The sequence below is a fragment of the Eumetopias jubatus genome, unplaced genomic scaffold (genome assembly GCF_037043125.1).
Source record: "Eumetopias jubatus isolate StellerSeaLion01/CBP00866 unplaced genomic scaffold, mEumJub1_p1.0 scaffold_9, whole genome shotgun sequence".
In the NCBI taxonomy this organism is placed as follows: domain Eukaryota; kingdom Metazoa; phylum Chordata; class Mammalia; order Carnivora; family Otariidae; genus Eumetopias; species Eumetopias jubatus.
The window spans coordinates 116,980,842-117,008,663 of record NW_028274815.1 but is presented as its reverse complement, the minus strand read 5'-3'; the positions used below and the strand labels follow the sequence as shown (position 1 = coordinate 117,008,663).

General features: G+C 44.0%; 1 protein-coding gene across 2 annotated transcripts; it reads left to right on the top strand.

Annotated features, from left to right (window-relative positions):
- On the top strand, positions 1 to 27,453 carry EDEM2 (ER degradation enhancing alpha-mannosidase like protein 2). Of its 2 annotated transcripts, XM_028118529.2 has the most exons (11): positions 1 to 198; positions 393 to 503; positions 2,336 to 2,375; positions 6,102 to 6,207; positions 10,342 to 10,467; positions 12,764 to 12,975; positions 14,712 to 14,853; positions 16,146 to 16,270; positions 21,771 to 21,915; positions 24,913 to 25,034; positions 26,893 to 27,453. In XM_028118529.2, the coding sequence occupies exons 1-11, from the start codon at positions 92 to 94 to the stop codon at positions 27,391 to 27,393; spliced, it is 1,737 nt and encodes a 578-aa protein (XP_027974330.1). In that variant the 5' UTR covers positions 1 to 91; the 3' UTR covers positions 27,394 to 27,453. The 2 variants fall into 2 exon arrangements, with proteins under 2 accessions (XP_027974330.1, XP_087882884.1); XM_088026758.1 differs by lacking the exons at positions 1 to 198; positions 393 to 503; positions 2,336 to 2,375; positions 6,102 to 6,207 and adding an exon at positions 9,657 to 9,697.
- The last annotated feature ends 369 nt before the right edge of the window (positions 27,454 to 27,822 follow it).

Here is a 27,822-nt window from a genome sequence, read left to right as displayed (position 1 = left end):
CGGATTCCCGGAACAACCGGCAGAGGCTCCCAGGATGAGCGGGTGGCGGTGGCAGCTGCTGCGGCGGAGGCGCTGACAGGACACGAGCTCTATGCCTTTCCGGCTGCTGGTCCCGCTCGGCCTCCTGTGCGCGCTGCTGCCCCTGCACCATGGTGCGCCAGGCCCGGATGGCACCGCGCCCGACCCCGCTCACTACAGGTGAAAGGGGGTCAGGGTCCTGGCGCTTCCATAGGTGGGGAAGGGAAAGCGCAGACTCGGTCCCTTTCCTTTCCCTAAGTCCCAGGAGCCCCCACCCTGACCTGCTCGGACCCCGCCACTGGGCTCAGGTGGTAATTCCCACTTTCCGCCCTATTTGTTCTTTCCCCGGCCTTATTTCTTGTACCCCGCACCAGGGAGCGAGTCAAGGCCATGTTCTACCACGCTTACGACAGCTACCTGGAGAATGCCTTTCCCTACGACGAGCTGCGACCTCTCACCTGTGACGGGCACGACACCTGGGGCAGGTAGTGCGAGTGGAGGAGCAGGGGGGCGGCTTGGGTGTGGCAGTCTGGCCCTAGGCGGTGTGGGGGGGGAGGGGGTCTCCTGGGGCTGGTGGCTTCACGGCCTCCTCACCAGTTCCGGAAAAGCTCCTAGCGAGGGTGAGGCCGCGTTCCCTCCAATTCAGGGCAGCACCGCCAGGATCCACTCCACCCAGCCTCCTGGAAAGTGGGATCCCACCGTGGAAAAAGCCTGGGTTAGCCTGGTGGACTGGACCTCTGGGCTCCAACCACGACAGTAAGAGGCACCAGCAGTGGGGATTTGGACACGTGGACAAATCTCTGAAGTCCTAGGCTATCGAGGAAGGGCTCCAAGAAGTCAGAAGACCCAACCCCTCATATCATAATTGGGCAAACAGGCCCAGGAGAGGGTGTAACTCTTCCAAACTTGAAACTTTAGAGCATTTGTTGTTAGTAACTGAAACACACTCACATTACTGACTGCTTCTTGAGATTGCAGCCCAAAATGTCACCTCAGCATCATTTCCCTTAACCACCCACCCGCTACAGGTCACTCTCACAAATCACCCTATTTATTTATTTATTTATTTATTTAGTAGCACTTCTCACTCTGATACTACCATTTTCACTTGTCTGCTAGTTTGTCTTTCTCACTTCCACTAGAATAAACATTTATGAGATGGAATTCTCTGTCTTGTCTCTTGCTGAGTGAGTGAAGAATCATTGCATTTAGCTGAGGCTGACATTGATTAAACACTGTGCTAAGCATTTTACTTGTGTCTTCTCATTTAATTCTCTTAACACCCCTAGGAGTTAAGTGCTGTTTTCTCCGTTTAACAAATTAGTATGCTAAGAACGGGAGAAGTTAACAAGATTTGTGCTGGTTTTCTTTTTTTAGTTGAAAAAAAAATGTAAGCAAATGGCAAATTCAAGCAGTACAAAATCATATACAATCAAGTAAGTCTCTCCGATACCCTAGAACTCCAACCACTGTTGACTTTCTTGTGTATCCTCCCCAAAATGTTTTCAGTTTATACCATCATATAAGTATGTGTATCTTTTTAAATCAGCTTTGTAAAGGCATAACTTACATATAATAAAATGAACGCATTTAAAGCATATAGTAGCCACTATCACAGCCAAGGTAGAGTACCTTTCTGTCATGCTAAAAGTCCCCTTGTGCCCCTTTATAGTTGATCCCTCCACCACCACTGGCCTAAACAACTGCTAATCTGCTTTCTGTCTATATGTCTCTTTTTGAAAATGCAGATAGAAACATACCTCACTGCCTATTCCTTGTCTTTTTCATGTAACGATATAATTTGAATATTTTAACATTAGCCCATAGAACTCTTGATAACAATCTTTTTTGACAACTTCATAGTTTTGCACTCTTTAAATGTACTGCAATTTAGATAATCATTCTTCAACTGGTGTATGGGTTACTTCTAACTTTTTGCTATTCTACACAATACTGCCATGAGCATTCTCAAGTATACAGCTCTGTACACATTGAGATAAATTGCTAGATGTGGAAAAGCCTGTGCCCTTAGCTACAATCTTATACTGCCTCCCTATGGCAGAGAAGAATGCTGGTGCATATAGATGATATGCTTAACCACAGTTGAGCAATATCAGCCCATCCTCCCAGGTGCATTAAATGGGTTAGAGCTTCTTGGCAATTTTCACTACGGCTTCTGTGTTGTGACTGGAAGCGAGATAGGCAGAGGCATTGCTGTGCCTCACTTATTATTTTTTGGGGTATCTGATCTGGGGCAGCCTTACTATCTTGTGTTTGATTTTCTTACTAAGCAGCTGGGATTTCTGTCCTTTTACAGTTTTTCTCTGACGCTAATTGATGCCCTGGACACTTTGCTGGTAAGTGTCTTGACAATTGCTTTTCCTCACCACCGTTGTGTAACCAAGATCCTTCCTCTTTTGGCAGCTTGACTGTGGGTGAAAAACAAATTCTTCACTTAAGCCTTTTATTTTTATCTCTGGATTCTGAACCATGAGGTTCTGGTTGCCCAGCTAGGTAGAGAAAAAGGATGAATTCCAAACATTGCAGGGTCATTTATTCAGCAGACGTTTATAGAGGACCTGTTATGAACACAGCACTGGGATAGGCCTATATAACTGTGGGTGATATGGAGACTTTGAGACCCTCTTTGTTTTCAGAGGCTTATATTCTAACTGGACATGTTCGTGATAAAAAAATATTAGCAGTAACTAGTTCGTGTGTTATGTATAGGGCTTGTCCTAACCACTTTATATGTGTTATCTTGTTTAATCCTTCCAACAACCCCATGAGGTACGTACCTTTACTCCTTCTTAGTGTGGGGAAATCTGATGCTTAGAAAGGTAAAATGGGTTGGCCAGGGTCCACAGCTGTGAAATGGCAGGGCTAGGACTTGAGTTTAACTCTGTATGACAACCAAGTCTTTTTTTTGAAGATTTTTTTTATTTACTTGAGAGAGAGAGAGAGCACGAGCAGGGGAAAGGGGTAGAGGGAGAGGGAGAAGCAGATTCCCTGCTGAGCAGGGAGCCCGATGCAGGACTTGATCCCAAGACCCTGGTGTCATGACCTGAGCCAAAGGCAGACACTTAACTGACTGAGCCACCCAGGTGACCCTATATCATGCCAAGTCTTAATTGTCCTACTTAAAAAGGCCACAGGAGGGCGCCTGGGTGGCTCAGATGGTTAAGCGTCTGCCTTCGGCTCAGGTCATGATCCCAGAGTCCTGGAATCGAGTCCCGCATCGGGCTCCCTGCTCCTTGGGAGCCTGCTTCTCCCTCTGCCTCTCTCTCTCTCTCATGAATAAATAAATAAAATCTTTAAAAAAAAAAAGAAACGAAATTTCTGTTAAAAAAAAAAAAAGGCCACAGGAGAAGATATAATTAACAGCTTTCTCCCTACTTCACGATTTCTGGTTGTCTGTCACGTCTTCTCATTTTTATATATTAATAGCGTTTACATGGTTGTGATCACCTTGCAGATATAATTTCGCTTTTTTTCCCTTAATGTTAATTTGTATGTACTTGTCCACTCATCAAATATTTATTGGGGGCCCCCTGTATGCCAAGCACAGTGCTAAGCTCTGGAGTTATAGTTGTAAGTTTAAATAGATATGGTCCCTGCTTTCTTGGAGTTACGACTTCTGTGAGGGAGACAAAGAATCAAAGAATAATCCTAAAGGACATAGAATTACAAATTGAGGTGAGTGCTCCGAAGGAAGAGAACATGGTTCTGTGAGTGGTCATGTAACAAAGGAAGCAGACCTAGACTGAGGAGGTCAGGGAGGACTTCCCTAAAGCAGTGAAGTGACACTTCAAGTAGGGATCTGAAAGAGAAGTCAGTGTTGACTAGGGAAGTGGGGGAGGACAGAGTGTTCCAGGCAAGGGCCTCACGGCAGGAGAGAGCGTGGCAGATGCAGGGAATTGAAGGAGGGCCAATGTGTCTGGGATGTGGAGAAGGAAATGCAGGAAGCAAAGTGGACCTGGAGGCCTCACTGGGGACCAGGATGATGGAAGCCCTTGTTCACTATGTTAAGGATTTTGATTTCTAATTTGAGAGCAATGGAAAGCCACTGAAACATTTTAAGTAGAGGGCAGGAAATGCTGAGATTTCTGTTTTGAGAAGATCACTAACTGCAGTGTGGGAAGAGATTCATGTAATCATTCAGTAAGCATTTGTCGAGAATTGCTCCATGGGCTGTGCTTGGCACCCTGGGGGAAGGCAGGAATGAATGAGGCTCCTTCCCAGGTAAAGATTCTGTTAATATGGAAAGAAACAGATGCTGTAAGAGTTGTGTGGATATAGTTAATGCAGTCTTTTACAGGATGAAGAGGTTCATTTTAGCTGGAGGAATCAGAGGCTTCCTTCCTAGAGAAGTGACATTCTGATAATCAGAGCCAGGTTGGATTTGGAAATGGGAAGACACGTGATGGAGAGATTCTGGCAGAGGGCAGAGCATGTCTCAAGCCAAAAAATTGGGGCATAGTGGGTACAGTTTTTCTGAAGCAGATGAGGATAGGTTAGAAGAAGACGAACAGTGAGAAACGTGGTCAGAAAGGTAGGTTGAGGGGCGCCTGGGTGGCTCAGTCGGTTAAGTGTCTGCCTTTGGCTCAGGTCATGATCTCAGGGTCCTGATATCGAGCCCCGCATCAGGCTGCCTGCTCCACGGAGCATCTGCTTCTCCCTCTCCCTCTGCTGCTCCCCCTGCTTGTGCTCTCTCGCTCTCTCAAATAAATAAATAAAATCTTAAAAAAAAAAAAGGTTGAGTCCACATCATTGAATGCCTTGAATGCTGAGATAGAATTGTTCTGGTTCCAAGTGACAGAGACCCAGTTCAAACTGATAGAGACAAGACGGGAATTTACTGAGTCAGATAACTAAAAAGTCTGGGTAAAGGCTGGCCTCAGACTCAGCTGGATCCAGGCACACAAACAGTGTCTTCAGGAGTCTCCATCTGTTAGCTCTGCCTCCTTTGTCGGCTGTGTTCTCGGGCTCTCCTTATGCTGGCAGAGTAGCCAAGAGTAGCTCCAGACTTCCCAGTCAGTGTGTATGGGAAGAATCAGCCCTTTTGCATTAATTCCAGGAACTGAGTCTCATTGATCTGGCTTGGGCCGCACACTTATTCCTGAACCATTCACTGGCCAAGGGATACAGTACAGTGGTCCAGATCAAGTGCCCATTCTTACAGCTGAGGGGATGGGGTCAGCCTCTCCCAAACCGCAGGAGTGGCTGTGGAAGAAGAGTGATTCCTCAAGAGAGAATTAGGGTACTACTATCAGAATAAAAAGTATTAGAATCACATTTGGCTGACGGTTTAAATGAAGAGGGTTTAATTTTCTCAAGTGAAAGGAAGTCTGGAGGTAATTTCTAGCATGGGGTTGGCTGTTCAACTGTGCCATCAGAGACCAAGCTCTTTGTCTGTTTCCATTCTACCATCATTAGCGTACTGGCTTTCATTTTCATGCTTAGTACCTCAAGGTCTAAAATGGCTGCCACAGCTCTAGAAATCAAGTCTGCTCTCAAGACAGGAAGAAGAGTAAACAGCATGCCAGCAGTGTCTGTCCCTTTTTATTTAGGAAAACAGAAGCTTTCCCTTCCTCAAGGCTTAGGTAACACAGTCACCTCTAGCAGCAAAGGAGGTAGAGAAAGCAAGTATCTGGATTTCCAGCCTCTATAGAGGGAGGCTACCAGGGTAAAAGAGATTGGAAATCAGTGTTGGACCAACCAACCTGAAGTGTTTTCCACGAGGATGAAGGTGACCAGAGAAGTCTGAAAACAACAGATACCCACTGCAAATGTCAAACTAGGATTTCCTAATGTGATCTACAGTCTATATTGTTTCCATTAAGTGGGTACATAGTGACTCTTGAATTGGTACCTAAGAATTTACTTAACCGGTCTCTTGGTATTGGGTGATTTCTAGATCTCAGTGTTTCCTTCTCCTGTCACCAGTCCTAGAACAGAAACTGGAGGTCTTAAGTTGAATAAGCAAGGGCCACACCAGCATAGGACCCCAGACTCTTGATCCAACATCTTCAGTGCCTTAAAGCCTGAGAGAGCCTCACTGTCAAGTCTCTCTTCCCTTCCAGATTTTGGGGAATGTCTCGGAATTCCAAAGAGTGGTTGAAGTGCTCCAGGACAACGTAGATTTTGATATTGATGTGAATGCCTCCGTCTTTGAAACCAACATCCGAGGTGAGGGCTGCCTTCTAGGGCCTTTGGAAGAAAAGAGATTATGGAGTTTTGCCTCTGTGTAAACCAAGAGGTGGTAAATAGGATCATAAGGGTCAACCCTGCGAGGGCACTTGACCCAAACCAGTGACTGACAAAGATCATTCCCCCCTCAGAGGGTGGGGTGTGGAGGTCTCAGGATTCCCCCATCAGTTTCAGAAATGAGCAGGGGACAGAGAAAAGACTGGAAAGAAATGTGCCAGAACGACTGCTCTATTTAATATATATTTGGCGCTAGGCTTACAGCCAGCCATGAACAAGAAGGATGTAACCCTTGCCTTCTTGGAGCTTATTGTCTAGGAAGTGCTATCCAATAGAACTTTCTATGATGATGGAAATATTCTGTATCTATGTTGTCCAATGATGTATCCACTAGTCACACATGGCTTTTGAACATTTGAAATGTGTCTACTGTAACTGAGGAATTGAATTTTTAATTTCATTTAATTTTAACAAATTTAAATTTAGTGACATGGGGGCACTTGGGTGGCACAGTTGGTTAAGTGTCCAACTCTTGGATTCGGCTCAGGTCATGATCTTGGGGTCGTGAGATTGAGCCCTGCATTGGGCTCTGCACTCAGCGTGGTCTGTTTAAGACAATCTCTCCCTCTGCCCCTCCCCCCCAAAATAAATAAATAAACCTTAAAAAAAATAGTGGCATGTAGTTCATGATTATTGCATTACACAGTGCAAGTCTAGGGCATTAGTTTCCAAAGCTGGCTGTCCATCGGAACCACTTGGGAGCTTTAAAAAAGCTGAATGTTTAGGTTCCTCTCTAAACCCAATGAATTGGAATTTCTGGGTTGGGTCCTAGTAGTAATATTATTATCAGGTTTCCAGTGATTCTTTTTTTTTTTCTTTTTATTTATTTATTCATGAGAGACAGAGAGAGAGAGAGAGAGGCAGAGGGAGAAGCAGGCTCCCAAGGAGCAGGGAGCCTGATGCAGGACTCGATCCCAGGAGCACCCTGGGATCATGACCTGAGCCGAAGGCAGACACTTAACCATCTGAGCCACCCAGGCGCCCAGGTTTCCAGTGATTCTTATGAAGCTAGTACAACCCTTATTTTTAGTGAACCCCTAGACCACCAGTGGCTCAACAAACTTGGCCTCACTTCTGGAGGCCAAGTTATATTTTTTCCCCTTATTTTGTACGTGTTTTGCAGTTAAACTTGTACTGCAGGTATATGATAACATTTTTAGAAAGATTACGGAGCAGAGGGACAGCATGATACAAAATCCTGGTTTAGGGATCAGACCCGAGTTCAAGGCCATGTTCACTGTTTGCTGTGTTATACACAGCTTCTGAGTCCGGTTTATCATCTGTGAGTTAAGATTCCCTTGTACCTTTGTTGCTGATACGAATGTAATTATACCAGCTTTCTTTTGGTTGGTGGGGTTCATTGACCAGGATCTCTTTCTGCTCTTTCACTTTTAATCTTTCTGTATTTTTGTGATCAGATAGATCTTTTAGAAATTACATATTTTGTTTGTTTATCCATTCTGAAAATCTTTTCTTTTAACTGAAGCATTTAATCCATTTACGTTTACTCTAATTACTTAGGTATTTGCATTCATCTCTGTGGTATTGTTTTGTGCCGTTTGTCCCAGCTTCTCTATGTTCTTTTTCACTCTCCCTTTTTTTTTTTTTTATTTTTTGGTGCCTTCTTCAGATTGATATTTTTTCCCCTTATTCCGTTTTCTTTTTACTAATGTAGAAACTATGCTCAGTCTCTTGCTTTTTAAATAATTCTCCTGGAAAATTTAACAAACTTAACAAAAGTCTAGAGTTAACGACAATCTTTATTCTCCCAAATAATACAAAACCTGGCTCTGAGACTATTCTGACCTGTATGCTATAGTTATGTATTTTAGTTTTTTTTTGTTTTAAGCCCTCCATACATTATTGCTGTTCTATACAGTTGAGGTTTTGGATTTACTCATATATTTACCACTTCTTTGACCATCTTTCCTTCCTGTGTCTCAGACTTTACATCTGTGATCCCTTTCGTTCTATCTGAAGCACCTCCTTTAGAAAGTCCTCTAGTGCAGGTGTGTTCTTGGCAGATTTTCACAGCTTTTGTTTATATGAAGTGTCTTTATCTCACTGCCTTTGTTGGGTCTTTGAGGGATAATTTTGCAGGATGTATCGTTCTAAGTTGATGGTGTTTTCTTGTAGCACACTGAAGAAATCTTTCCATTGTCTTCTCATTTCATTGTCATTGTTAAGAGGTAATCTGTCGGTCTAATTGTTATGTTTTGCAGATGATCGGTTTTATTTATGCTGGCTTCCCCCTCCTTTTAAAAAAGTTTTGTTACGGAAGTTTTCAAAAATATATAAAAATAGAAAAAATAATATAATGAAATACATGTACCCAACATCCAATTTCAATAATCATTGTTACATAGACTCTGCTCTTAAGAGCTTTATTTTCCTTCGGTGTTCTGAGGTTTACTGGGATGTGCATAAATGCGGATTTCTTTTTATTATCTTGCTTGGGATTCCTGGATCTGAGAATCAGTGTCATTCACTAGTTTTCAAAAGTTCATAACTATTTTCTCTTCAAGTATTGCCTCTCCCCCATTTCCTCCCTCTTCTCTTTTTAGAACTCTACCCAGAGAGATGTTACACCTTCTTATTGTATCCTCCAAATCTCTTCGGTATATTTTAAAAACAATTTTGTCTCTTTATGTTGCCTTTTGGGTAATTTTTTGGAATCTGTCTTTTAGTCCACTGACTCTCTCTTCAGATATCTTATTTGCTATTAAACCTATCTATGGAATTTTAATTCCAATTATTATATTTTTCACTTTTAGAAATTCCATTTGGTTCTTTTGTAAATAAGCTTGGTCTTTTTTATAATTTCTTGCTACTTACTTGCCTATTCCAAGCCTTTCTTTTATTTCTTTAAACATTTCCACATAATTATTTTGTATTCTGTGTCTGATAATTCCAATATTTGATGTATTGGTAAGTCTTATTCTCTTGTCATTTCTGCTGGTTTGTACTTCCAATGCCTTGTTTCTTTGTATGTTTTGTGATTTATTTAGATTTTAATGTACACGCATTCCCTAGACTTTATCTCTGGGCTTCTTTGAGGCCTAGATTGAAGGTAGGTTCTTCCAGGTAGAGTTTTTGTTTACTTCTGCCATTTGGCTGGAGGTACTATTTCCCAAAAACTGCTTTATGCCAAAGGTTTGAGTTTTCCTAGACCACTCAGTTAGTGTGAATTCAAGCTGTAAAACTTAGTACCAGCCTGAAGTTACTAATTCTTAGGGAAGCTTTTTTCCGCCCGCCCCCTTCCCTTTACTTGGTATCAAGATCTAAGGCATTTCCTTACTGTATGCTAGGGGAGGTGTGTAGGGTTTATTTTTAATCCATCCTTATACAGACTATATAATTCTTTCAGATCCCAACTATATGGAGGTATCTTTTATCAGACTTTCCACTTTGGGTAGGTTCTGCCTTTGTTTCTTATTCCCCCTCTGACAGGAAAAGGGGAAACTGAAGCTCAAGGTCACCATTTTTTTTTTTTCAAGGAGAGGGCCATTCAGGATATCTATTCAGCCATATTTCCAGATACAGAACATTTATGTCTTTACATAAGTTCTAAATATTGTATCATAAATCCAAATAGATGAATTAATACAATGAAAGTAATAACTACTCTGCCTTCCCTCCCCCCCCACCCCGCCCAGGTCTCAGAGGGGATTGGGAGACAGAGTGACCAAGTGGAATGAGCACAGGCTTTGCAGTCAGACAGACCTGGCCCTACCACTTGCTAGATCGGTGACCCAGGGCAAGTCATTTTACCTCTCTGACTCTCAGTATCTTCACTTGAAGAGGGGACAGTAGTACCTAGTGCTTGGTATACAATAGGGACTAAAAACAAGTGATAGCCATTGTTTTGGGGACCCACCAAGAGAAAAAAAACTTTGTAAACTTAACAGTGTACCAGTATGTGGGACTAAGGGATTCTTTCACTAGGTGGCTCTAGCCCCTTCCCAGTAGCCACCCAACAGAGCATGCAGGGTTAATTTACACAAGGGTAAGACTGGTCTTTGGGACTCTGACGCTTGTGTTTTATACTCTCTGTAGTGGTAGGAGGACTTCTGTCTGCTCACTTGCTGTCAAAGAAGGCTGGAGTGGAAGTGGAGGCCGGCTGGCCCTGCTCTGGGCCTCTCCTGAGGATGGCTGAGGAGGCAGCCCGAAAACTCCTCCCAGGTAAGACCCCCGCTGACGTGGGGCAGAAAGGAAGTCCAGTAGGTCCTGCTTCTCTTGCTGGAGACCAGAGTGGCAATGCTGAGTTATTTTCTGCTGTTTCTCACCCGAACACTTGCTCTCTCTGCCTCTGGGCACCCACCATGGAAATCAGGAGAGTCCTGGGCATTTCCAGGGCTTGCTGGGACCCTGGCCCAGGATGGGTGAGCTGACCTCCTTACTGTTTGCAGGGTGGCACTGAAGGCCAGCCTGGTGGGTAGAAGGCTCTTGCTCTTATTTGAGAGAGCCCTTTTGCCCCCTCCCTGGCCCACACACTGCTGGGATAAAGGGGTTCCAGAGAAGAACCTCGATCTGTGTGTTAGGAGCCCCTGATTCTGGTCTAGCCAATGTCTCGACGAAGCCACTCTTCTCTCCTTGGTTCAGTTTCCCCATCTATCAAAAGGGAATCATAATTCCCACTTGCCTGCCACAGTGGCTTTTTGAGAGGCATAAAATGAGGTCAGAAAGAAGAAAGTGCTTGGAGAACCTCAAACACCACTGAAATGCAAAGGACTTGTTTTGTAGCTAAGCTGTGTCCAGTGCTGCGGACCAAGCCTCAGTGTATTTGTTTGGTGGGGCGTAGCTGAGCTCGGCTGCATCAGCTGGACACTGTGTTCTCTTCAGGGTGTGGTGGAGACTCTGGGGCTGTTCACACCCAAACACATCACTCTAGGCTTTCATCAACCTCTCGGCCACCACAGTTCTCCCTTTCTGGAGAAGAGCGGAGGAAAGTGAGTGAGCTGCGTTCAGATCCACTCAGGGCTCATGGCCCATAGCCTGCGTGTCCCCTTACAAACATCATATCCTGTGTGATTCATCCATGTAGCACACTGCTTGGTTGCTCCCCCCTCCTTTTTTTTTTTTGGTCATTAAGAATCATTTTGTGTTGAGAAATATACATATTGGAAAGTACATATTGGAGCAAGCCCCCGTGGAACTGCCATTCAGGTGAAGAAATAGGATTTTGTCACTCCCCCTCTTTTGAACACTGCCTGACTTTTCTGAAATGCTTCTGTGAGCCCCGTGGTTGTGACTTGCGTTCGCCTCGCTTGCCACTTGTACCTGCCACACAGCAAGTTTGCCACTTATACTCAAGTCGCTGGACCTCGTGGTTCTTGGAAGTTTGATAACTTTGTTCACAATTTGGTGACGCATGGGCTACTCTGGGGTTATTTGACCTTTTGGGCTAGAGAGGAAATCTCTGCCTCTGGCTGTTTGTCTAGCTCCTTGCCTTGAGTTGGAAGGCACCAGGGTGGGAGGGGCAGAGCGTAACAGAGTGGGCGTGTGGCGGGCATTCCCATCCCAGCTCTGTTTGGCTCTCTCTGTATGACCTTTGAGTCACTTCCTTACAGACATGACTTTTCCTACCTATAAATTGAGGGTTGGACCACATCAGTAGTTTAGCGATTTATATCCTTTAAAAAAAATGATAATAGTTTAGCCCCAAAACTATTTAAAGCAGGAATCTCAAACTGCTTCCTCTGGGACTGCTCCAGGTCTGCAGATAGGTTTTATTTGGTCATAATTATGTTTGGAAAAGCATATGAGGGGAATCGGACGAAGGTGGTCAAAGATACAAACTTCCAGTTATCCATAAGTACTGCGGCTGTGTTGTACAACGTGATGACTGTAGCTAACATGGCCGTGTGATAGGTTTGAAAGTTGCTAAGAGAGTAGATCCTAAAAGCTCTCATCACAAGGGAAAAAAACCAAATCTTTTCTTTTTGCATCTATACGAGCTGATGGATGTTAACTTACTGTGTTCATCATCTCACCATATAGGTAAGTCAGGTCTTTATGCTGTACGTCAGTTATATCTCAATAAACTCAAAAACAGAGAAGTATATGAAAGGCTTCTCATGGGGCATGCTCTTCAGGGTGCCACAAGCACCCCCACTTCCTGCGGCTTAAACCCTACGTGCTTCCCACTACGTTACTTGCCTGGCCTCTGAAGGCATCGTGTAAAATACTGAAAAGTGAAGCTGCTCCAGCCCAAGTGGGCATGCATGGGCATGGCAGCCTGGAGCACAGCCCGTCGCTTGCCTCCTCATCATGGGCAATAGCCCAAAGGTCCCATTGATCAATACTTGACAGCATCTGGGTTAGGTGGCCACCAAGGGCCTGTATTCATGACATCTATCCCTCTCTGGCTCCGTCTGTAGCAGATCACCCAGGAGATAGAGAGGGAAGTGCTGGTTGAGTGTTGAACCATCCCTGTGTCCCCACTCCTGTCTGGGATCATTACTTTGTGATTATTCAGCATTTCAGACCCCCACTGGCATGCCGTATGGGACAGTGAACCTGCTTCATGGTGTGAACCCGGGAGAAACCCCTGTCACCTGTACGGCAGGCATCGGGACCTTCATTGTGGAATTTGCCACCCTGAGCAGCCTCACTGGTGACCCCGTGTTTGAAGATGTGGCCAGAGTGGCCCTCATGCGCCTCTGGGAGAGCCGGTCAGATATTGGGCTGGTAGGTCGGCTGCTACCCTTTCTGTCTGAGCCAAGTCGGCCACCGTAGCCCCTGCTTGTAAGACTTGTGGCTCCGAGCAGTAAGTTGCAGCCCAGCCAAGGGACACTTAGGGTGACCTCAGCAGTGGCCCAAGACTTAGCATCAGGACACTGCAATTTAACCAAGCCTCCAGTTCAAGTTTTAGCCCAGGGGAAGAGAGCACGAGAGGGCACATCCTCTGGTAGGGAGAGGGGGCTCTGTTGAGTTTGATTCCTTGAGCTTCTCTTGATTTCTAGGAAGTGGGTCATATGCTTCTTGCCCGTGACTCACATGGCGACCTTAGATCGCCAGCCCATCTGGCCCTCATTTTTACTGTCTGTTTGTGTTTGTTAAACTGGGTTTTTTAGAACACCAGTGCTGAGAGATGTTGAATGGTTAGCGCTGTTGATCCTTGAGAAAACACAGTTTTGAACTGCATGGGTCCACTTATACACAGATTTTTTACAATGCAGTACTATAAACATATTTTCTCTTCTATATGATCTTCTTAGTAACACTTTATTTTCTCGAGCTTACTTTATTGTAAGAATACAGTACGTAATACATATAACATGTGTTAATTGACTGTTTATGTTATCAGTAAAGCTTCCACTCAAGAGCAGGCTATTAGTAGTTAGGTTTTGGGACAGTCAAAAGTTATATACAGATTTTTGACTGTGTAGGGCTAGGCACCCCAACCCCTGCATTGTTCAAGGGTCAACTGTAGTGTCTTTTTTTGGAGAATCATAATGAACATGAATAGGTTAAAGGTTATGAAGTCCTGTGATAAATAAATCTGTTTAACTTTGCTTAACTCAACATTTTCCAAACTTATTTGACCCTAGAGCTTCCCTTTCTTCTCCAATACCTATTAACCTTTGAGCCAGATGATCTCTAAGGTTGGTTTCAGCTCTTAAATCAGATAATCCAGTGAAACTAACAGTAATTGAGCCAAAGCTATCCAGGAAATAGCACTAGGTTTAGTCAGAATTGGCCTTGGCCTTGCTACGTCGAAACCTTGTGACCCTGGACAAGTCACTCAACCTCTCTGATCCTCAGTTACTGGAGCAGTAATGTTGATATATTCATAGTTCCTTTGGTGAGTCATTATGACTTGGAAAGATTGAGTTGTCTGAAAGTTGTTCAAGCAGGGACACATTTTATGCAAGTCTGGTTCTAAGTTTGAAAAGTGAAACTTGTATGAGGAATCCTTGAAAATCCCTTAAGAAGATGCCACTCTGGAGACCTATAGTAACTCCCTTAGTAGGTCCAACACAAGCAGGTTTTTCTCTAGCACTGGAACTGCAGTGGACTCCATATTCTCTCAGCCCTTACCATCTCTCTGTGCACACTGGCTTGTCTTCCGACTGTATCTCTTTCCCTCCGGGCCTTCTGTGATGCCCGGAGCCTGCTCTGTTTGCCTTTAGCTGGAAGTTCCAGGACTTAATGCTACCTGGAGCAGTTCTCAAAATCAGTGACAGATATTGATAGGAGTTTGTGGCCTCCCAGCCCCACACCCTGATAGCCTGCATGTCTCCCAAGAGTACTGGGATGCCTGCCTTGCATCTGACTGGCCAGTCAGGGGTATGGGGAGATCCTTGTTTGGTCTTGATCCCTCCCTTGGGACTGTGTGTGTGTGTGTGTGTGTGTGTGTGTGTGTGTGTGTGTGTGTGTGTGTGTGTGTCTCTCTCTGTCTCTCTCTTTCTCTCTCCTCCCAGGTTGGCAACCATATCGATGTGCTCACTGGAAAGTGGGTGGCACAGGACTCAGGCATCGGGGCTGGCGTGGACTCCTACTTTGAATACCTGGTGAAAGGAGCCATTTTGCTTCAGGATAAGAAACTCATGGCCATGTTCCTAGGTAAAAAGGGCGGGGTAAGGAGGCTTTTGCCCTGATTTCTCCCATTTACATGTGGTTTATTTATAAACTTTCAGTTGCTCCCAAGTGCCCACAGACTCAGTTCTGAGTGCCTGAGTCTGTATTCAGAGCCAGCATAGACTTACCACTGCCTCCTTGGTGCCCACTGAGACCTCTTCAGGCCTTTCTGCAAGAGCCATGTGAACTATGCTGTGTTCTCTGTGTGTGGCCCTGGGTTTCTTATTTTCTGACCATTGCACATGTGTTCCCTTTGCCTAGAATACCTTTTTTCCTGTCTTCATATGTCCAAATTTTATTCACCCTTTAAGGCCTAGCTGAAATGTCACCTTGCCCACAAAGTAGCTTGATCCCTCCTTAGGATTTAGGCCTTCAGCACCTTTTGTGCAGTCAGCTGTCATCCACAGTTAACAGCTCTTCCTACTGAGTGCAGTGTCTATGCCTTATTCATCTTTATATTTCCCACAGTGCTTTGTATGAGGTAGGTAGTTGATTAATGCCTGTTGAATAAAAGTGTTTTACCCTCCAAGCCCTTGGACACTAATAATAATGAAATCAAGGAATTGTTGGGCACCTAGTAATAACTATTATTATAGCTACCATTTATTTATTCAGCACATATTTAGTGAATACCATTGATGGGTCAAGTGCCACACCAAGCACCAAACATGGACTATTTCATTTCATCCTTACAGTACTATTTGAGATTGTCTTATTTATTTGCCTGTGTATTTGGTACTTCATTTAGATAATAATTTATTGTGCATATTTATTCACTATCCTAGTGTTGAGGATTCCGTAGTGAACAAAACAAAGTCCTGCCATTCATGGATTTACAGTCTAGGGAGAGGTATAAGTTCAAGTTCCCACTAGAATGTAAGTGCCCCAGGCCTGCATTTTTGTCTTGTCTGCCACCCTGTAGGTACCCGTACCTAGTAGATGTGCAGTGAATATTGTTGAGTGAATGAATGACTGAATAATCCCATGAGGTGTATACGGATTACTCTCCCCACTCTAGAGATAATGAGACTTAGCCTTAAGAAGGAAAACCTTACCCAAGGTCACAGCTAGCAAGTGGTAAGGCTAGAGCTGGAAGTTGAGTCTGGAAGTTTAGCTCCAGAACCCATGCTCCTTCCTCGGTGCCTTGTTGCTTCCTAGTCTGCTTTGAAGCTACACCATCATATGGTCTTCCAAAAGTGTAAGTCCGTGCTTCTGTGGTCAAGACCTGCCTTTCATCTCCATAATCACTGATGTGTCTTATTGCATCTTCTCTGCAGAATATAACAAAGCCATTCGGAATTACACCCGCTTCGATGACTGGTACCTGTGGGTGCAGATGTACAAGGGGACTGTGTCCATGCCAGTCTTCCAGTCCCTAGAGGCCTATTGGCCTGGTCTTCAGGTAGGAATGATCACAGGGGTGGACATTTTTTTCTGGAACTGACAAAACAGGCTCATTCTGATGTATAAGTCAAAGTATTTCAGTTGCTTGAGTGCTTGGGTTGGAGACAGAAGAGATACCTGGAGTGAATTAGACTTAAGATTCTGCCAAGCTGAATTTTCCAAAGGGAGCTCTAAGGTGTCAGGAACTGAGCTTCCAGTTTGCTGTGAAATGTGATACCACTTCAAAGTAGCAAGTGTCTTTCCAGGCTGGGCAGTAACAGCCATTGGCAACAACTGTTTGTCCACTGGACATTTCTGTCAAATCTCCTCATTCTTGACAGCGGGCCTGAGAAAGGGCGTGAAAGCAGCTGGGGCTGCCCTGCGTGCCATCATTATTGTTTTCCATTGCATGATCTGATGGAGTCACAGCTGGGAGGGCCGGATCTTGGAACCCATCTAACCAACCCCCTATGAATACCACAATATTTTTATAAGCTAGTTTCTTTTTTTATTTTAAGAAAAGGTAATATCGTGTAGATGGTGGTAAATTTTAAAAGCACACCAAGGAATACAGTGAAAAGTAAATCTCGAGCTCCCACCCTCAAACCCCCTCCCCAGTCCAGCTCCTATTATCAGTTTTCTGTATATCTTTCTAGAAATCCATATGCATAAACATATGCATATTTATATCTACCTTTTTTTCTTTACATAGATAGGAATATATCATGTACTTTTTCACTGAATATGTCTTGGAGATCATATTGATACATATAGGTCAGTTTTACTTTTTTTTTTTTAAGATTTTATTTATTTGAGAGAGAGAGAGCACGAGCAGTGGGGAGAGGCAGAGGGAGAAGCAGACTCCCCAGTGAGCAGGGAGCCCAACGCAGGGCTCCATCCCAGAACTCTGGGATCATGACCTGAGCGAAAGGCAGATGCTTAACCGACTGAACCACCCGGGCACCCCTCAGTTTTAGTTTTTAACAGATGCATATTTTCCATTAAATTGATATACTGCAATTCATGTACTAGTCCCCCATTGTGCACTTTTAGCCAGACTTCTTATTTTACAGATGGGGAAACAGGCTCAGAGAAAACTTGTTGACGATATTAAATATAGGTCCAGCTCTTCTAAGATACTCATTTTTTTGCTTGAGTGCCCACTAAAAGAATTTTGAAGAACTATGGAGTCCCCTGTGTGTTTTTTAATCTCAATGAGTTTAAATAGTCGTATACCATCCCTTTTTCTCCTTGAACTCATATTTTTCATTGTCCTCCAACAGGATTTTATCCTATTCTATTTTATGCCAGATGAATTTTATTGATACCCTCTTATGTCTTTGTAATAAAATTTCGGTATACATAGAAATTTAAAATACTTTAAAATTTCCTGTGACCATAGGCTCTGAGTATTAAATTTGTTTTCTTCTTGACTTGGTTATCATTAGTATGTAAATGAGTAAAGCAACATTAATAGCTTACAGTTTTCGATAAATAATTATAAAACGTAAAGGCTATTTCTTTCTTTATTTGAGAGAGAATGAGAGATAGAGAGCACGAGAGGGAAGAGGGTCAGAGGGAGAAGCAGATTCCCTGCTGAGCAGGGAACCTGATGTGGGACTCGATCCCTGGACTCCAGGATCATGACCTGAGCCGAAGGCAGTCACTTAACCAACTGAGCCACCCAGGCAGCCAAACGTAAAGGCAATTTAATCAGAAATACATTTCTTTTTTTTTTTTAAAGGTTTTATGCAACTAATTTTTTTTTTAAAGATTTTATTTATCTATTCATGAGAGACACAGAGAGAGAGAGAGCGAGAGAGAGGCAGAGGGAGAAGCAGGCTCCCAAGGAGCAGGGAGCCCGATTCGGGACTCGATCCCAGGACTCTGGGATCATGACCTGAGCCGAAGGCAGACGCTTAACCATCTGAGCCACCCAGGCGCCCCAGAAATACATTTCTTAATGAGATTTCAGGGGCTTTTTTATTTTTAAGTAGTTTGTGTGTGAATAATTCATATTGCTAAAATGGGACATGGTTATGTATCAAAAGTTTTATTCCTCTTTTCATTTTTTTAGTTGTAAGTGCTGAGGAGCCTTATGCACATAAATAAGTAGATAGGAATGGAAAGAGTTTGATTATTGCAATGTCATTCAGTTCTTTTCTTTTTGAGCGTGGCGGCGGGGGGGGGCACACAGAGGGAGAGAGAGTCTTAAGCAGGCTCCACGTCCAGTGCAGAGCCTTCGGGTCTCCATCTCATGACCCTGAGATCATGACCTGAGCCAAAATCAAGAGTTGGATGCTTAACCGACTGAGCCACCCAGGTGCCCATCATTCAGTTCTTTGTAATCATTGACTTAATAGATTGAACCATATAAAACTGCCAGTATTCCACTGTTTTACGTACACAAATGGCGATATTATATGGTTCATTCTTTATATGATGAAAATAATCATATGATCTGTCATCAAAAAACATTTTTAATGATCCCTCTGCTGACAACTTGACCAGTTCCTCTTCTAGTTTTTTGAAGGCAGAGTATTGGAACCATCTGATATGCAAAAGAATTGTTACACAGTGATTAGAGTCATTCCATTTTTTCAACATCTACACCAGTATTTTAAACTTAACCTAGTTTGGTGCTCAGGAAATCTTTATTCCCCAGGACAGTGTTCCACAGGAAGGTTAGAGATTGCTGGTAGGTACACCTTGCAGAAGGTAAAATGGCAGAAGGATAACTGTGAAGGAAACAGTGATAATAGATAGCCTGCCTTTGTGTTAACAAGCGTCTTTTCACGCAGATCCATTTTAGGAAAGTAGAGGATCTGGAAATCTGTTGTGTTAAAACTATTTGTGACTACATTCCTCTTGGGAAACCTTCTTGTATAACCTAGCCATATCACTGATCACACCCTTTGACCCTGCGAAATTCCATTTCTGTGCATGTTCCCCAAGAAAATAATTCAAGAGGGAAAGATGCATCATGTATACAGATATTCCTAGCAGCAAAGTTCATGACAAAGAAAACCTAGAAATGATCAAAATGCCCACTAATGGAGGAACAAATGAATGATTATATTTTAATGGAATGGGTCATTTTACAACTTTAAAAATTAATATGTAAACTCCTGTGTTACATGAAGAGGTAGTGAACAAGAATCAAGAAAATGTGAAGGAATGAAACATACTGTTGGACTGTAGTGAGAAATTAGGAGTGATAATTAAATTTTTTAAAAAATTTCTCTAAGTAGATTTAACAATAACAAAATACACACAGAGGCATTATATTATGTGTAAACTGATTACAACTCTAGAATTTTGGTTTTATATGTTAAGGAATAGAAGAGAAAAATGTAAACTACTATAAGATAAGAAGGTGATTACCTTTTTATTCCTGTATGCTTTAAAAAAATATTTCTATAACTCTGAATAGAATATAAACTGGAAAGGTAGATACCAAAACTATGTTATCTGTGTGGTGAGGTTAAAGGTGACTTTTTTTATACCTTTATTTTTCAAATTTCCTAAAATAAAAATTAAAATAAAAGAGGGTGTGATAAGGAAGGAAAGAGTTTCATCTTCATTGGTGTGGTATTTTTTCCTGACTTGACCAGAGATCGCGGGTTCGTTCTCTGTGAGATTCTAAAAACGCTAATAACTAACATTTATTGAACATCTAGTCAGTGCCTTGTAGTGTGACTGACACATGGAAGTGATAAATATTTATGAGAATGATTTATGTGCCAGGCACTTTACACAGAATTATCACAGCACATGGAGGTAAATTTTGCTTTATAGATGAAGAAAGGAGGCTTAGATATGTTCAATTTGTTCATTCATTTATTCAACAAATATTTGAATGCCTGCTGTGTTCCAGGCGCTGCCCTTGTTCAATTTATAGAATATGAGACACAAAAGAAAAAATAAAGTGGACAAATGCATGAAATAGTAAGTCTCAATGAAGGAAACAAAATGAGAGGCTGAGAGAGAATGTTGGATGGGGACCTAAACTTGAGGGAAGAAGGCCTGTCAGAGATGTGATACTAAAGCTGGTATCTCAAGAATCCAAGGTGGGGGATGATGTTCCAGATGGAGGAAATATCATGTGTGAAGGTCCTGAGACAGGAAAGAGTAGGGTGTTTATCAGAAACAAAGAAATGTAGGATGGCCACAGTCCAGGGGAAGGAAAAATCAGTCAGTGGAGGTCAGCAGTGCCCAGGTCGTGCAAAGCCTTGAGGGCCGTGGGGAGGTGTCTGGACTTTATGCTGAGCCCCTGGGAAGCCCTGAGGTCTGGTGTCTATAGGAAGGCGGTTACTTTGGCTGTGTGGGGAGAGTGCACTGGAGAGGGGCATGAGGACAAGTGGTGGGGGCAGCAAGAGGACTGTGGAAGTGATCCCAGGGGGAGATGCTGGTGACCAGACCAGGTGGTGGCACTGGAGGTACGGAGACAAACCGTGATGGTTTAGAAATGGAATTAACAGGAGTTGCTGATGGAATGGATGTGGGGGTGGGGGGAAGGGAGGAGTCAAGGATGACCATCATTTGCTAAGTGCCGTTTACTAAGAAGGGAGAGGTGACAGTAGGGAGACAGCTTTGTGGGACAGGGAGGGAACCAAGAACTTTGTTTGGGAAATGTTAAGTTTGTCCTATCCACGAGGTGCCCAAAGGAGATGTCAAAAATGTCAGATGTCAAAAAGCTGTTTCCCTGCAAGCTTATATTATTGTTAATAGCTACTTAGCAACAGCTAGTAAAACTACAAATGTGTATACTTTCGGACCCAGCAATCCTGATTCTGGACATTTGTCTTACAGGTAAACTTTGCATATGTTTAAGGTGCGTATGTACAAGGTTATTTACTACACTATTGGTTGTTCTAGCAGATAGCAAAACATTGGAACCAATCCAGCTGGCTGTTAATAGGAAACTAGTTAAATCATGGTCCAAGCAGTGGAATACTATGCAACTGTGTAAATAGGAGGAGGGACCTTTTTATATACTTACATGAAAAATCAAGATCTGTTGTTAAATGAATTAAAGAAAGTGCAGAACTGTATATTTAATAAGCGATTTTTATGCGGGGGAAAATAATATACTCACACATATTTATGTTTATAAACTAATACAAATTCATCTGGGGTATAGGGTAGGAATGAGACTTAGTAAGATCAACCTTTTTCTTATTCTTGAAAGTTTGAACCAGATTGCTGACTTACCTATTTAAAAACTGTAGTGGCCAGCTTGACTGAGCAGGGACTTTGAATACATCCTCTGTCCCTCACAGTAACTTAGAGCCTTTGTATTTTGCATGGGAGAGATGAGGCTCAGAGAAGGTAAGTGTCTGGCACAGGGCCAAACAATGAATAAATGGCTGACACGGTTTGATCGCAGGCTTTTGTGACTCCAAAGCCTTTGCTCTTTCTTCCCCGAGGTTGTGTGTGAGGTTTGGTACATGGAGTTTTTTTGTATATGGGTTTTTATGCCTGGTGGCTGCCCGTTTGACAACACTTCTCTCCTGCAGAGCCTCATTGGGGACATTGACAATGCCATGAGGACCTTCCTCAACTACTATACTGTATGGAAGCAGTTTGGGGGGCTCCCAGAATTCTACAACATTCCTCAGGGATACACAGTAGAGAAGCGAGAGGGCTACCCTCTTCGGCCAGGTAAGCAAGATCTCTGGCCCATCATACCCCGCAGGCTCTGGTTCTCTGAACCCCAAACCCTCATGTTTCTATGAGGCTCCATGCGTCATAAGTGCTCACAAGCTAATTTTTTCCCCTCTGATGGAAGTGGCTCTAGGTGGTTTTCCCGGTAGGAATTGTTTACCCATATATTTTCTGATAAGGAAACTGAAGCTTAGGGGGTTGAGCTGGCTTTCCCACGACTAAATGTACGATGTAGGACTGGAACCCAGGCCTCTTAACTAAATCTTAGGCTCCTTCAAACTCGGGCAAGTGAGTGCAAAGGGAAGAGCCAGGTTGACTCCTTTTGAGTTCTTGCCATCAGGATTTCAGAAGCGTAGACAAACTTCCTAAGTCACTGGGTCAGGTGAGTTATGCTTCTATAATATGGAATGTTAGAGCTCTGGAATGGACCTTAGGAATGAATCATCCGGTGTTGTCCACCTCCCCATTTGCAGCTCAGAAGTCAAGGCGTGGAGAAGGAAGGTATTACACACTCGATAACTGTCTTAGAGTTCCTTTCCAGCTCTGATCCTCTGATTCACTGCAGGAAAGTTAAACACTGCAAGGAGAAGGGGAAGGGGGCCAGAGGAAGGAAGCTTAGTCAGCACATGTAGTCATCCCCCACCCCGAAATGGGTTACATTTCCATTGTTAGGCTCTTCCCACCTTCCCACCTGAATGCCTTTGAGCTGTGGGACAGGCCTTCTGGTGGCTTCTGCCCCTTCTGCCCTCCTCTACCCCATTTCCTTCCTCCTCTAGCTCAAGAGATTGTCGTGGGAGTTGTGGAGGGGACAGAAGAGGGAGTAAAACAGCAACAGCAAATTAGTCGCTTTGATTCCTCAAGGCTGCTCTTGGTATTTCTCATGCATTTATTCTCACAGCTTTTTCTTTTCTCTTCTTTTCCTTTCCTTTCCTGTCCTTTTTTTTTTTAAGAGAAAGCTCTCAGAAGGTGTCATACCCAGTGCTACCAATAGATAAAATGAAGATAGTTGTGGGACTAAACGTAGGACGTAGGCTTGTGCGTTCTCAGGGTTAGAAGGAACCCGAGAGCCTTCTGATTGAGATTCCCCTGTCATTGTGCAAGTGCTTAGCTGGTCTTTGTTCAGTTAACACCAGTGACAAGGAGCTCACTATTTCCAGAGGTACCCTGTTCATTTGCAGGATAGGCTGGCCGGAAGGCATCAGTGGAAAGTAAGGCAGCATAGCCAGGAATCCAGTAATGCCTTAGTCCAGTCGCCCTTCCGCCCCTAAAACAATAGCGAGCGGGAGATAAGGTACTACTCTTTCATTAGATTGACCAGTGTCTTTACACTTTGGTACATGCCTCTGATCAGCAGTATTGAAGCACAGAACCTGGCCTAAAGGTCTCTGAGGGCCTTTACCTCCTCCTAAGTCCAAGTCTAAGCCTTGGGCTGTCACCCTGTTCTAGAGAGTTGGCCAATATACAAGAAATTAAAGCAATGATAGCCGATGTAGGCCCATGTATGAGGAAGAGAAAACAAGAAGGCTGGGCCTGGGGTGCCCTGAGCCAGCCAGCTGCTAGCAGCAGGACAATTTGCTGCTTCCCCGGAGCACTCTCTCTTCTTTCTTTGAATGCACACAGTGTGTTCTCTTACTAGTAAATGTGCCCCCACCTGTGTCTTAGAATATGAGCAATCAGATTCGCAATTGTCTAGAGACCTGTGGGGTAAAGGGAGGGAGAGGTGGGGGAGAACTGGGAGACAGGCAGAGATCTTTTCTCTGAAAGTAAGAAATAGAGTTTGCAGTAATAAATCAAAAGGAGAGAAAAGTACTGATCAAGGGCCAGGAGGAAACAGGGAAGGAGATCAGGAGGAGAGGTTGATCTAGGGAGGGGAGAGTTCTCTCCTCTCTGAAAAGAGATAGGTGAAGAAATAGAAAAGTCTCTTAAGCTGTACCCTCCTCCACTGGGGCCACCCTGGAAGTCAAATCTTTCTTTTCCATACTAGCTCTTCAGATATTTGAAAGCAGTAAACACATCTTCCTGGGTTTTCTTTTCTCCAGAATAAACTTTCTCATCAGAATCAACTCCTATTGCCTAATATTCATCTGAAAATGGGGCGCATGTCTGAATGTCAAATTCCAGTTGTGGTTGTAGAGTCAGACAAGACTATTACTTTGTTCTGGGCCCAGTGAACTGGTGGCTATTTCTTGGTTAGATTGAAGATTGACTCTTAAATATCTTAACCTTCATCTTTTTTTTTTTTAATCTTATTTGTTTGACAGAGAGAGACACAGCAAGAGGGAACACAAGCAGGGGGAGTGGGAGAGGGAGAAGCAGGCTTCCCACTGAGCAGGGAGCCTGATGCGGGCTTGATCCCAGGACCCTGGGATCATGACCTGAGCCGAAGGCAGAGACTTAACGACTGAGCCACCCGGGAGCCCCTTAACCTTCATCTTTTTGTCCATCCCATCTCAGAAAGGGCCTCACGCTCAAGTCATTGAGTTTTAGTTTTAGGGTCAGGTTAGGCTATGAGTGACAGAGAGTGAGTAGTAGCTTAATTAAGGTAGACATTTATTTTTCTCTCACTTCTGGCCTTATGTGTTGCTCTGTGGTGTCAGGGACCTTAATCTCACACCTGGCTGCTGGAAGAGTTATCAGTCTAAGCAGTTGTGAGCTTGGCTCTAGTTAAGGATTCTATTACTAAGGGAAGAACGAGGGGACAAATACTGGGAGACAGGGAGTAGCCTTTGCCACCTCCCCCTCCCGGAACCTAGCTACCTCGCTCTCCCTTGGGATGGGAGTCCGTGGTCAGTTTGAATGCTGATCTCCACTAAGCTTCAGGCTTTGAGTATATTGGCTGTGGAAATTCAGCACTGTGTGAGCTATCCCATATTCCTCCTGGTTGGGGCCCTGTGGACAATGTGTGGAGGGGAGGAGTCTCTCACTGCCTGAAATGGGCCCGGAGCCTTCCCAGCTCAGCCCCTGGATGAGAAGGGTCTGCCTTGGACTTTACAGAACTCATTGAGAGTGCAATGTACCTCTACCGTGCCACGGGGGATCCCACCCTCTTAGAACTCGGAAGAGATGCTGTGGAATCTATTGAAAAAATCAGCAAGGTGGAGTGTGGATTTGCAACAGTAAGTATTTTCACGGGCCCAAGAGTTGAGAAATGTCTCCCCCTGCTGCTAAAGAGCCTCTGGAATATTAGCACTGAAGGGACCTTAGAGAGGTGTACATACGCCTTTATTTTACAAGGGTATGTTTTGTGGAAAGTCCTGTAAGGTGGATTCTATAAGGGAAACAGAGTCCCATAGCCTTATATTCAAACCTGGGGGTCCTTAATGAAATGGTCCTAGTAGTTTCACTACTAGGTGTTTACTGAATGTCTTTTATGCACCAGGCACTATGCTAGACCGAGAGTTCTAGCAATGAACAAAGACCAAGCCCCTGAGCTGACATTTTAGTAGGAAAAACAACAAATGTGTATCTGGGAGACAGAAAGAAGGCCGGTGTGGCTGGAATGGAGTGAGCAAGGAGGGAAGGGGAGAAGAGAGAAGTCTCGGAGGCAGGGGCCAGATCGTGTAGGGCTGGGGAGAGTTTGCATTTTGTTCTGCTTAAAATGAGAAGCCTTTGTAGGATTGACAGCAGAGCAGTGACATTATCTGATTTGTATTTTAGAAAGATCACTCTGGCTTCCCCAGTGAAAAGGGATCGAAAGGGTCAAGGTTAAGAGCCATGTCACATCCTTAGAGGACCCAAGCAGGCAAGCTATAAACAAACTATCATTACAGGCGTAAAAACCAGATGTGGAAGAAAATTGTCTGGAAGAAAATTCACCAAAAAGTGTACAGAGGGTTTTTAGGGTATGGGATTAAAAACAGACCAAAAAAAAAACCCCTTCTTTTTCAAAATTTTGTAATGTGGTTATATTCTACAGGTAGAATATATATATTTTAAAAAGACCTATGTATGTAGGGGGAAAAATAAAGCAGTGATATGTTTTAGTGTCTAATGTGTTGTATTTTGTGAAAAGCCAAAGCGGATAAGCCCACTGGGGACTTCTTAAGAACATTTGACTTATTTCCATGAAAATGAAAACCCTCTGGAGGTCTTCCAGGGCAAATGATGGGAATAGGCGTCAGACTCCTTGGCCTTTGACAAATAATAATTCTTGGTACATAAGTCCATACTTTAGTCACATTTTTTTGTGAAAAATAGATGTCCACTGAGAATTAGTTTTAAGAAAATGTATCTCTAATTCTGAGACACGAATATAAATGTAGGAAGTAACCTTACTCATCCATGGTTGTAAACTTAGTATGAATTTTTCTTCATAAAGACTTCTCATTAGTTATTACAGTAGCAAAAACTTGGTAACTAACTTCATGCCCATCAAAGGGGATCAGCTAAGTAAATGACGCTACATTTTTACAATGTCGGTAAAGGGGATGACTCAGTCTGTGTGTGTGGTCACCACAAAGGTAGGATAAAGGGGATAGGTACTGTCATGTCGTCTGGGGGGGTCAGGGAAGACCCTGTGATGAGAGGGTATCTGAGCGGAGAACTGAAGGCAGTGAGGGAGCCAGCTGTCTGAAGGACAGAGTGCTCCAGGCTGAAAGAACAAGCAATGCGGAGCGCCCGGGGCCGGAGTGCACGCGCTTGCTGACTGAACAGAGAGCCCAATGGCTGGACCCGCAAGAACAAGGGAGAGCCTCAGAGGGGTCAGGGAGAGAGCAGGGGCCAGACCGGGAGGACCTGTGAGGCCATGATAAGGACTTCGGTTTGAGAGTCTACATGAAGTGGGATGTCAACAGAGGGTTTTCACTGGAGGAGTGACAGCTAAGCCTTACCCTGTAACTCTGCTTGAGGGTTGCGACACCTGGGGTTGGCACTCAGCTGCTCAGTGGCAGAGCAGGAATTCCTGACGCGGGCCCCCGGCCCCCTCTGCTGCCCCATGATGCTGGGTCTGACTCACTTCCCTCTTCCTCGTGGCAGATCAAAGATCTGCGAGACCACAAGCTGGACAACCGCATGGAGTCTTTCTTCCTGGCTGAGACCGTGAAATACCTCTACCTTCTGTTCGACCCAGCCAACTTCATCCACAACAATGGCTCCACCTTCGATGCGGTGATAACCCCCTATGGGGAATGCATCCTGGGGGCCGGGGGTTACATCTTCAACACAGAAGCACACCCCATCGACCCCGCTGCCCTGCACTGTTGCCGGAGGCTGAAGGAAGAGCAGTGGGAGGTGGAAGACTTGATGAGGGAATTCTACTCCCTCAAACGGAACAGGTCGAGATTTCAGAAAAAAACGATAAGCTCGGGGCCGTGGCAACCGCCAACAGGGCCAGGCACGTTCTCCTCACCCAAAAACCAAGACCAGGCGAGGGAGAAGAAGCCTGCCAAGCAGAAAATCCCACTGCTCAGCTGCCCAAGTCAGCCCTTTACCTCCAAGTTGGCATTACTGGGACAGGTTTTCCTGGACTCCTCATAACCACTGGATGATTTTTTTTTCTTTTGTGTTTGAATTATGATAATAAACCTGCTTTTGACAGTTGTGTTTTTCTATTTTACATACTGGGTTGTCTCAGGAGATTTGGTTCAAAGAAAAGATTCATGGCTAAAAAACATGGTGAATCTAATTTCTTTTTCTCATACAGTTGGAGAAACAGCTGAACCCAAAGTCAGCCCGCTGCACGACCCCGAGGGTTGATGATTGAATCTCCCTTCCTTTCAAAGCTCCCCTCTTCTGGTATCTCTGGGAAGGGTGTGGTTATGAATCTATTTGTCATGTCAAGCCCAGCCTGTGCTTCTGTCCTTTAGCACAAACCACTGTTGTGCACCAGCCCCAGCCCTAGTCCAGTGTGGACGACAAGGTTTTTATTCTCAGGAAAACTAAATTTTAGTGGAGAGAAATAAGTTA

Bases quoted from the DNA above. Each gene is read 5' to 3' on its own strand.
- EDEM2 (XM_028118529.2), top strand. From the start codon at position 92: ATGCCTTTCCGGCTGCTGGTCCCGCTCGGCCTCCTGTGCGCGCTGCTG. The intron at 6,208-10,341 runs GTGAGGGCTGCC...TACTCTCTGTAG, and splicing joins CTTTGAAACCAACATCCGAG to TGGTAGGAGGACTTCTGTCT. The intron at 21,916-24,912 runs GTAAGCAAGATC...TGGACTTTACAG, and splicing joins GGGCTACCCTCTTCGGCCAG to AACTCATTGAGAGTGCAATG.